Source organism: Amphiprion ocellaris, chromosome 8 (genome assembly GCF_022539595.1).
Source record: "Amphiprion ocellaris isolate individual 3 ecotype Okinawa chromosome 8, ASM2253959v1, whole genome shotgun sequence".
NCBI lineage: Eukaryota > Metazoa > Chordata > Actinopteri > Pomacentridae > Amphiprion > Amphiprion ocellaris.
In genome coordinates this window covers 574,891-586,150 of record NC_072773.1, presented here as the reverse complement: position 1 = coordinate 586,150, position 11,260 = coordinate 574,891, and the positions used below count along the sequence as shown (strand labels likewise).

General features: G+C 43.9%; 1 protein-coding gene across 1 annotated transcript; it reads right to left on the bottom strand.

The window, feature by feature from the left end:
* Positions 1-3,572: 3,572 nt before the first annotated feature.
* On the bottom strand, positions 3,573-10,853 carry mrgbp (MRG/MORF4L binding protein). The gene is made up of 5 exons (XM_023263082.3): positions 10,641-10,853; positions 9,717-9,838; positions 8,157-8,238; positions 4,781-4,855; positions 3,573-4,544 (listed from the first exon to the last, which is right to left on the bottom strand). The coding sequence occupies exons 1-5, from the start codon at positions 10,780-10,782 to the stop codon at positions 4,333-4,335; spliced, it is 633 nt and encodes a 210-aa protein (XP_023118850.1). The 5' UTR covers positions 10,783-10,853; the 3' UTR covers positions 3,573-4,332.
* Positions 10,854-11,260: the final 407 nt, after the last annotated feature.

Below are 11,260 nucleotides of genomic sequence, written 5' to 3'. Positions count from 1 at the left end.
AGAGACATGAGGGAGAGAGACAGGGAGAGAGAGAGAGACATGAGGGAGAGAGACAGGGAGAGAGAGAGAGACATGAGGGAGAGGTGACAGACAGAGGGAGCCAGAGAGAGACAGGTCAAAACAAACAGATGAGGAACAATGGGAGAAAAGAGAAAAGGAGGAAGAAGGGCAGAGGCTGGAGCAGGATCATAACAGTTTGAGGTCTATTGGATAATTTGAGAGTAATTTTGAACAAAGTACCTCAAATAAAGAAGTTTACAGGAATTTTAGTTAATTTAAAACTCATTTAAGACAGCTTTTGGATGGTTTTAAACAGATTTTTGAACTCTTTTTGAGTCATATTGACAAAATGAGTCTTTATGGACCATTTTGCGAGTCGTTTTTGACAAGTTTTCAAGGTTTGAGTCGTTCTGGAAAAGTTTCTAGGTGTTTAGTGTCGGTGTTTGAGGTCATTTGGTCGAAATTGTGGTCCTTCAGGTCACATTTTGAGTCATTCTGGACACAAATCGGGCAGTTTGGGTCAGTTTGAGGTAATCTGAGCATTTTTTGGGGCCATTTTGCACATTATTTAATCATTTTGGTAAAATGAGACAACTGCAGATGAAGAACCAGAAGGTTCTGAGAAGGTTCTGGGAGGAACTCTGTAAAAACAACCAGATGAAGTGACGACGTTCATCTGAGCTTCAGTTCAAGTTTGTCAGCAGAGTCCTCACAAAGCAGGAATACTCACATGTGTGTTCAATAGTTGACCAGCAGGAGTGTGTGTGTGTGTGTGTGTGTGTGTATGTGTGCGTGAATACGCCTACTTACTTGTTTACATAATCCAGTATGAATAAACATGAGATGATTTATGAATAAACACACACACATACACTCACTCTGATCTCATGAATATTAATCAGCTGCTTGGTTCTCACACTGTTTAACTGACAGCAGCAAACACTGGAGTCTGAAGTCTGTCATTAATAGGAACCAGAACCAGAACCTCCTCAGAACCATCTGGACATGTTACATTCAGGAGGAGAATCACACCTGAGTTCTGGTAAAAACTGACCCCAGATCAGTGAGGAATAAAGCTGGTTTCACTTTTTCTAATGTTGGGGTCACTTTAGGAAAACTCATCGAATTTCAAGTTGAAAAAAGGTCATGTAGGGGGTTTTCTATGTTATTAAACATGTTTTCGGGTTAAAAACAGACAAGGGTTAAACCAGGTTCCTATTAACCCTCTTTTCGACCGGGGTGGAGCCCGTTCGGAGTTGGAGCCGGCGCCCGACTTGGCGCCGGTTGTTTGTCTTTCCACCACCGGAGCTGTGGCTCCGGGCTCCAAAAACTGGGGCCGTTTCGGGCACCAACTCGTTGCTGGGCCAGAGGTGGCCAGAGTTGAGAGCCTAGCATGTCACGGGCAGAGGGCGGGGTGACATCTAAAAACATCTAAAAAGATAAACATAGATATGATCATCAACTTATTGCGCGTGTTTAACCGCTAAGTAATCAATGCAAGCGTAGTCGAAGCTAAGTAGCTAAGCTAACGCTAGCACGTTTACTGTTAAGTATCCAAACATCTTTGATAATTACCTTTCTTCTCAAACGTGATCGCCGGGCATTGGAACGGCGACGCCGATGGGTAACCCCTAACAGAAGGTTTTGCTGTTCAGCGATGGCGAGACACACTAGCAAAGCCATGAACACCACTCCAATGAAGTCCTCCATTGTTGTTGTGTGGGTTTCCGTACGGCGTGAACGCTGTTGAACGCCTACGTACGCAGTACGTACACACGTTTTGTGGTGGCGCAATGACGCAGCTCCAACTTTGCTCCTTCTTGAGTGGAAACACAAACCCGTTCTGGGGCGGCACGAGATTTGAACCAAAAAAGCACTGGCTCTCAACTTTGAACCAACCTAGCACCTGGTGCTCTTTGGTCGAAAAGGGGCTTTAAAGGTTCTCACCTGCTGAAGTTTTTCTTCTTTAAAATTAGTTCCAACCATTTAAATTCCAAAGATTCGATCCTTTATTCTGCTGCTCAATTCACAAATGTCTTCATCCTCTGACAGTTTCTACGTTTAGAGTTTTTACCTTCACAGGTTCTCCGTCCGGGCTGCACAGTGGTGTAGTGGTTAGCACTTTCACCTTGCAGCTAGAAGATCCCTGGTTCACGTCCCGGCTTTCCCGGGATCTTTCTGCATGGAGTTTGCATGTTCTCCCTGTGCATGCGTGGGTTTTCTCCGGGTACTCCGGCTTCCTCCCACAGTCCAAAAATATGCTGAGGTTAATTGATCATTCTAAATTGCCCGTAGGTGTGAATGTGAGAGTGATTGTTTGTCTCTGTATGTAGCCCTGTGACAGACTGGTGACCTGTCTTGGGTGTCCCCTGCCTTCACCTGAGTCAGCTGGGATAGACTCCAGCCCCCCCATGACCCTAGTGAGGATTAAGCGGTGTATAGATAATGGATGGATGTTCTCCGTCCAGCTTCTGTTCCTCCATCAGGTGAATCATCTCCACCTGTTCCCTACGGAAGCCCGGTGGTTCCACAAAACTGGACGAAGCAGAAAAAGTTGTTCTGGAATCTAAAGAAATGTGAAGAATTCTTCATATATTTGACTTTTAATCTCATAAATACAAATCTAGGTTTTATAATTTGGTTTTTATCTCAAAGTCTTGATTTTACATTCTAATAATTTAGATGTTGGTTCTTTACTTAGACTTTTATTTTTGCTCTGAACTTGAATCTTTTTTAAAATCTCATTTTGACTTTAGAACGTTAAAGTATTTATTACTATGTATTATATTATTTTCTCTGTAAAACTCAAACCAACACGACAGGAACCAGAAGAATGGTTCTAAAATGAATCAAACATCAGAAAAAAGAGGATTTTCACAGAAACTGAGATTAAGTTAGATCCTCAGATTCACCCCGAATTCTACCGACCTTCGGTTCTAAACTGGACTCTTCACTGCCACTAGTTCAGAACCTCTAGAACCTTCAACAGGACCTCTAAATAAGCTTTTAAGAGAACCAGACCGACATCTCTAAAGGACTCAGGAACAGAACCAGGGTTCCCGCTGTTCTTCTGTATTTCGGCGCCTCCTGCTGGACTCATCCAGTCGCTGCAGCTTCAGGGTCCTTCAATAACTTCTTCAGTTTTTAGTTTCTGTTAGAACCTCCAGAACGATTAGTCATAAAAAGGTTCTTTATCGGCTTCAACTTCCTGCTTTGTGTTTTATTTTATAGAAACTTTCAGCTCCAGTCAGTTTTCATCACATCAGGAACGTTATAGAAACACTTTTCTTACATTTAATGTTTTTATTCAGTTTCATGGCTATTTTTCAGATCATTTAATGAACGTTCTCCACGTCATTTAGATGATTTTATTCAGTTTGTAAGAACCTGATCCTCATTGAAATCAATTTAAATAAAGGTGAGCTGAATTTACAGTTAAATCTCCACCTTCAAAAAAGTAAAGTTCGGTTTCCTGTCGTCTTAATGTTTGTGACTTTTATAAAACTTCATGTGCAGATGTTGTGGACCAGATGTTTCAGATGTTGTGGACCAGAAGGAGAACTTCAGGAGAATATCACTGATCTTCATCTTTATTCACACAAACAGCAGAACTCTATCAATAAATTAAACGTGGATAAAAAAGAACATTTAATAATCAGAACCACTAAACTGCTACTGAGGAAATATAAAAACTAGAGGACATAAAGTCTGTAGAACACCAGAGATAAATGAAGGTTTGTTCTCCCAGAACCTCCAGTTTACAAACAGGGGAACCGGATTTATTGCAGTTTGTTCAACAGTCGATGACCAGAACGTAAAAAACTTTCATCTGTCAGCTGATCAATAAAAGCTTCTCTAACAGAAACCAACAGGAAATGACTTTATTTACAGACACACCAGGAGGAAGCGGCTTTTATTCTGAAAATAAAAATAAAACTGACTTCCTGTTAAACATCATTTGAACATTTCAGCAGCTGAAACTACAAAACCCACAATCCTCTGTTGCTGGAGGAGTGGGACTTAAACCAGCTCATAACGCCACCCCCTCAGTTACACCTCTTGGCTCCTCCCATTATTAGCTCCTACTCCTCTTGGCTACTCCAGCTCAGGTGTACCTTCTCCTGACTACTCCCCTTCAGATATGCCACCTCCTCTTGGCTCCTCCTCCTCTTGGCTCCTCCACTTATTGGCTCCTCACCCTCAGGTGCACCTCCTCCTCTTGGCTCCTCACCCTCAGGTGCGCCTCTTCCTCTTGGCTCCACCCCCTCAGGTGCGCCTACTCCTCTTGGCTCCTCCCCCTCCGGTGCGCCTCCTCCTCTTGGCTCCTCCCCCTCAGGTGCGCCTCCTCTTGGCTCCTCCTGGACTAGCAGGGTTGGAGGAGGTGAGCAGCTTGTCAGTAGCTCTGCTCCTCTTCCTTTTCTCCGCCTCCTTGCCTCCTCCTGCTCCTCCTCCTCCATCGCTGCTGTTCTTCTCCTTGTCTCGTTCTCTCTCCTTCTCTCGGCTGCTGCTGCTTCGTTCCGACGTTTTCACCGACGAGTTGCTGCCTGAAGACCAGAAACAGAATCAACAAATGGAACCCTGCAGATTCTGATGCTAATGCTAGGCTAATGCTAGGCTAATTCTAGGTTAATACTAACTGGAGCAACATGTTTCTAACATCAGATTAACAGAACAACAACCTACATAAACTGAACCAGAAGCACCAATCAGGACATCAGTTGCTTCCATAATGGCTAATACTAAGCTAATGGCTAGCACCTAAGCTAACAGGCAGGTTTACCTTCTTCATGTGTAGCTGGAGGTTCTCTCTCCATCCTGAACTCCTCTTTGGTCTCCTCCTCTGACCCCAGCTTCCCTGAAAACACAAACATGAGCTGATAGTTGAACCACAGGTTTTATACACAAAACACAGAGAACTTTACTTAGAGAACACATTACTTAGAGAACACACTAAGAGGATTCGTTATGAATATAAAATCTAAAGGAAGTAAAGGTTTAAGTTAACGTCCACCATGAAGACTAAAGAACCAAGAACCTCTGAGGAAAGGTTGTTGAAAAGTTTCAGTCAGGACAATACAAGAACATTTAAAGTTCCTGAAGATCTCCTGGAGTCCAGTTAAATCCATCATTAAGAAATGGAAGGAAGATGGAACATGAATAAATCTGACTAGAGCAGGACGTCCTCAAGACCTGAGAGACTAGAGAGGGAGGCCACCAAGACTCCTATGACTCCTCTGAAGGAGAAAGAGACTAGAGAGGGAGGCCACCAAGACTCCTATGACTCCTCTGAAGGAGAAAGAGACTAGAGAGGGAGGCCACCAAGACTCCTATGACTCCTCTGAAGGAGAAAGAGACTAGAGAGGGAGGCCACCAAGACTCCTATGACTCCTCTGAAGGAGAACCAGACTAGAGAGGGAGGCCACCAAGACTCCTATGACTCCTCTGAAGGAGAAAGAGACTAGAGAGGGAGGCCACCAAGACTCCTATGACTCCTCTGAAGGAGAACCAGACTAGAGAGGGAGGCCACCAAGACTCCTATGACTCCTCTGAAGGAGAAAGAGACTAGAGAGGGAGGCCACCAAGACTCATGATGACTCATGAGAAAGACTCTGTTGGAAAAAGCTCCAATTAAATCTGGACTAGAGTTCACCAGAAGACATGTGGAGACTCTGAAGACACCTGGAAGAAGGTTCTTTGGTTTGAGGAGACCAGGATGGAGCTTTATGTCCATCAGACTAGATGATATGTTTGATGGACACCAAACACTGAACATCATCACAAACACACCATCCCCACTGTGAAGCACCGTGGTGGCAGCATCATGAGGTGAAGCACGGTGGTGGCAGCATCATGAGGTGAAGCACGGCGGTGGCAGCATCATGGTGTTCCTCAGCAGCAGGTCCTGGAAGGCTGGTAAAGGTAGAGGGTAAATGAAATCCTGGAGGACAACCTGATGATGAGACGTGGAGAAGATCAGTTTCCATCCAGACAATGAGTCAAAGCAAACAGACAAAGATCCTCAGAGATGGTTTGAAGACACTGAGGTGGAAGTTCTGGAGGAGTCAGAGTCCAGACCTCCATCTACCTGAGAAAAAAGAGAAGTTCTGTACAGTAGTTGATACAGTAGACCATCATATTTTGTTGAACAGACTCAAACACCTGGTCGGCCTCTCTGGTACTGTTTTTAACTGGTTTGATTCCTACCTCACAGACCGTTGCTTTTATGTAAGCATGGATACGTGTTCCTCAGGAACCCATGAAATTAGGTGTGGGGTTCCCCAAGGGTCAATTTTAGGTCCCATTCTTTTTAATCTTTATATGCTTCCTCTTGGGGACGTCATCAGGAGACACGGCATCAGTTTCCATAGCTACGCTGACGATACACAGCTGTACATTGCCGTGTCTCCTGATGACACAGGGCCAATAGATTCCCTTTTAAACTGTATTTTAGACATTAAGTCATGGATGGCAGTGAACTTCCTACAGCTCAACCAGGACAAAACTGAAGTTTTAGTCATAGGTCCTGAAGGCCAGAGAGAGAAACTTTTATCTAAACTACAAGATTTTAAACCAGCAAAATTTGTAAAAAACCTGGGCGTGATTTTCGACTCTGAGCTGAATTTTATGCCACATATTAAGAATATAACAAAAATAGGTTTTTATCATCTGAAGAACATAGCCAGAGTCCGCCTGTTTCTCTCTCAGGCCAGCATGGAGGTCTTAATGCATGCTTTTATCTCTTCTCGTTTAGACTATTGTAATGCCCTGCTCTCTGGTCTTCCTAAAAAGAGTATTTTAAATCTACAATTATTGCAAAACTCAGCCGCACGCGTGCTGATGAGGACCAGAGGGCGGGAACACATTACACCAGTTTTAAAGTCGCTGCATTGGCTCCCCGTCCGCTTCAGGATCCATTTTAAGGTTCTTTTATTAGTTTTTAAATGTCTTAACGGCCTTGCGCCTTCTTATTTATCTGATCTCCTTTTAACATATCGACCCTCGCGGATCCTGAGGTCCTCTGGCAGTGGCCTTTTATCCATACCACAAGCCAGGACAAAAACCCACGGTGAGGCGGCATTCAGCCACTATGGCCCCCACCTGTGGAACAACCTGCCGGAGAACCTCAGGACTGCAGAGACTGTCGATATTTTTAAAAGAAGGTTAAACACTCACCTTTTTAATCAGGCTTTTAACTAACCTTTTAAATCTTTATGTTCTTATCATTTTGTATTTATTTTCATATGTATTTTTACTTTTTTTAACCTTTCACCTTTTTACTTATGTTATAGGTCTTTTATTCTATCTTGTAGTTTTAAATTTTAACTTATTTAACTCCAGTGTTCTCCTCAGGGGGGTCCTCCACACTGGGGTCTATATCTGGTCTCCCACTGGGGGTGCTGTCCATGAGTCCCCTCGGCCCAGCTGGTTGGGGGGGCTCCCCACCTCGGTGTGGGGGTCCCCCTGTCTGTCGGGGTCGGGGGGTCTGTGGGTCTGGGTGCCAGCGCCCCCAGTGGTCATGGCCTGTGACTCCTCCCAGTGTGGACGACCCCAATTGGAGGCGTTTTCCACAATGGTCAGTGCCATGCCATGTCTCCCTACTGTCAGTGGTGGGAGTGTGTGTCTGTGGGCGTGTGTGTGTCTGTGTATGTACAGGTGTGTGTGTATGTATGTGTGTGTGGACGTGTGTACGTGTGCGTGCTCCTGCAGTTGTGTGCATATATGTATATATGGAGGGAGGGAGGGAGGGACGGGTTTTCTTCTTTTTAATGTTTTTAATGTTGTAAAGCACTTTGCGTTGCATTTTTAACTGTATGAAAAGTGCTATATAAATAAAGTTTGATTTGATTTGATTTGATTTGATTTGATTTGATTTGATTTGATTTGATTTGATTTGATTTGATTTGATTTGATTTGATTTGATTTGATTCTGTAGACTCAGGAACCCTGAGGAACCTGACAGAGTTTAAGTATTTATGAAGAAGAACGTTTAGACTGATGGAGACCAACATGAAGGTTCTTCTCCTGAACACTGACTGCAGCAGGAGAACCCTAACTGGTGCTGGTTCTACTTTAACTGAACAGATTTCTATTAATGATCTCTGATGGTAGAACATCTCAGCTGGTTGTTTCCAGAACGAAGATAAAAACAGAAGAACCTTCTTTCACGTCCTGGATGATGTCATCTGGAAGACTGAAGCTTTTCTCTGAGTTTGGAAACGGAAGGATCTCCGACTCGTGCTGCAACACAAACAACAACAAGGTAAACAACAACCTAAAAAAACAACAAGACAAACAACAACAAAAAATAACAAGATAAACAACAACAAGAAGGTAAACAACATAAATAAGATTAACAAGACAAACAAGATAAACAACAACAAAAATATCAACAAGGTAAACAAGAACCAGATAAACAACAACACAAACAAGGTAAACAACAATGAGAAATAAGATAAATAACAACACAAACAACAACAAAGTAAACAACACAAAAAATAAACAACAACCAGATAAACAACATGCAGTGTGTGTCTGTGTGTTGTTGTGTTCCAGTGTTGCGTGTCTGTGTGTAGCAGTGTGTAGTAGTATGTACTAGCATGTAGTAGCATCTAGTAGCGTGTAGTAGCATGTCGTAGGGTGTTGTAGCGTGTAGTAGCGTGTTGTAGTGTGTAGTAGGGTGTCGTAGCGTGTCATAGGATGTAGTAGGGTGTCGTAGCGTGTAGTAGCATGTCGTAGTGTGTAGTAGGGTGTCGTAGCGTGTAGTAGCATGTCGTAGGGTGTCGTAGTGTGTAGTAGGGTGTAGTAGCGTGTCGTAGCGTGTCGTAGCGTGTCGTAGCGTGTTGTAGTGTGTAGTAGGGTGTCGTAGCGTGTCATAGGATGTAGTGGGGTGTCGTAGCGTGTAGTAGCGTGTATTAGGGTGTCGTAGCATGTAGTAGGGTGTCGTAGCGTGTAGTAGGGTGTCGTAGCGTGTAGTAGGGTGTCGTAGCGTGTAGTAGGGTGTCGTAGCGTGTCGTAGGGTGTCGTAGTGTGTAGTAGGGTGTAGTAGCGTGTCGTAGCGTGTCGTAGCGTGTCGTAGCGTGTTGTAGTGTGTAGTAGGGTGTCGTAGCGTGTCATAGGATGTAGTGGGGTGTCGTAGCGTGTAGTAGCGTGTATTAGGGTGTCGTAGCATGTAGTAGGGTGTCGTAGCGTGTAGTAGGGTGTCGTAGCGTGTAGTAGGGTGTCGTAGCGTGTAGTAGGGTGTCGTAGCGTGTAGTAGGGTGTCGTAGCGTGTAGTAGGGTGTCGTAGCGTGTAGTAGGGTGTCGTAGGGTGTAGTAGCGTGTAGTAGCGTGTAGTAGGGTGTCGTAGCGTGTAGTAGGGTGTCGTAGCATGTAGTAGCGTATCGTAGCGTGTTGTAGCGTGTAGTAGGGTGTCGTAGCGTGTAGTAGCGTGTCGTAGGGTGTCGTAGTGTGTCGTAGGGTGTCGTAGCGTGTAGTAGCGTGTATTAGGGTGTCGTAGCATGTAGTAACGTGTCGTAGGGTGTTGTAGCGTGTAGTAGGGTGTCGTAGCTTGTAGTAGGGTGTCGTAGCGTGTCGTAGGGTGTAGTAGCGTGTCGTGGCATGTAGTAGAGTGTAGTGCCGTGTAGTAGGGTGTCGTGGCATGTAGTAGAGTGTAGTGCCGTGTAGTAGGGTGTCGTGGCGTGTAGTAGGGTGTTGTAGCGTGTCGTAGCGTGGCATACCAGAGCCTGCATGTCATACATGGTTCCCAGATGATCCCAGATAACAGAAGATGAAACTTGTCTCCCGATGTTCTGACTGAACTTATCTCTGATGCAGATCATGTGGAAATGACGGTTCACTCCTGGAACACAGTACAAGTACTACAATCAGTACTACAATCAGTACTGCATCCTGTATACTAGCAGTACAAGTACTACAATCAGTACTACAATCAGTACTGCATCCTGCATACTAGCAGTACAAATACTACAATCAGTACTGCATCCTGTATACTAGCAGTACAAGTACTACAATCAGTACTACAATCAATACTGCATCCTGTATACTAGCAGTACAGGTACTACAATCAGTACTACAATCAATACTGCATCCTGTATACTAGCAGTACAAGTACTACAATCAGTACTACAATCAGTACTGCATCCTGTATACTAGCAGTACAAGTACTACAATCAGTACTACAATCAATACTTCATTCTGTATACTCACAATTTTATGCAGTAATTTTTCACTAACTACTCGAAGTAAAACACATTTTTTTAAAAATACCTTTAATAAAACATTTTAAGAAAATGTCATTTTATAAAATTGCTTCATGATTCTGATAGTTCTGATTTGAACATGTTTATTGAACAAACCAGAAAACATCACAGAACTGATCTGGTTCTAAAATAAAGAACTTAGAACTTTATAAAGTTTTATTCCAGTATTAGCATCCTGTTAGCATCCCAGCTGTGGTTCTAACGGTGGATTTCCTCCAGAACCCGGTTCCTGTTTTTATTTGCGGGTTCTGAAGGTTCATTTTAAACTTTTAACGGTTAAAATTAACCGGAGAACGGCAGCCTCCTGTCCGGTACCCGGTAACCGGGGTTAAGCTGCTACCGTTAGCCGCTAACATTAGCCGCTAACATGCTAACTCTTACCCACGGGCTTGTGTCCGATCATCGCGTGGAACAGACAAACCTCCACCTCGTGGCTCCAGACCACCGAGTCCTCCCCGGAGCCCAGACCTGAGTCCGGAGGCTTCTCCTCGGCCTGGCTCAGCGTCACGTCGGCCTCCCCCATCCTCGGACCAGAAGGCTCGAACCGAACCGGCTGAAAGAAGCGGCTCTGCTGCGGTCCGTTTACACCGGAAACCTGAGACTGCCGCCGGGTCACGGTTTTCACAATAAGAGCGTCAGAAATCTGAACGAAAACTGAAATCTGCTCAAAATCTACTAAACAATAAACCGACAAACACTAAATAATAAAAATATGAGTAAACAAAGAGTACAAAGTTGTCCCATATATCAGCTGGTATTGAAAGCCTAGGAGCTGTTTCAAGTCTGACAGGAACTCTGATAATCTGATATTTTAAAAGGACCTCAACAGACTTTTGTTTTCGCTGACAAACATTTTGGATCATATTAGACGCTGTATGTCATAAAATAAGCAGATTAACTGGAAAAATAAATACAAAAATGCAACTTAAACGTTTTATTTAGTTGTTCTTCAGTAAGAGTTTGTAAAAATCATGAAGAGGTTTGACAAGCAGCAGGAATGA

Excerpts from the sequence above, each read along its gene's own strand:
- mrgbp (XM_023263082.3), bottom strand. The coding sequence starts at position 10,782 with ATGGGGGAGGCCGACGTGACGCTGAGCCAGGCCGAGGAGAAGCCTCCG. Across the intron at positions 9,839-10,640 it reads GATCGGACACAAGCCCGTGG|GAGTGAACCGTCATTTCCAC; the intron begins GTAAGAGTTAGC and ends ACTGTGTTCCAG. Across the intron at positions 4,545-4,780 it reads TCCAGCTACACATGAAGAAG|GCAGCAACTCGTCGGTGAAA; the intron begins GTAAACCTGCCT and ends TCTGGTCTTCAG.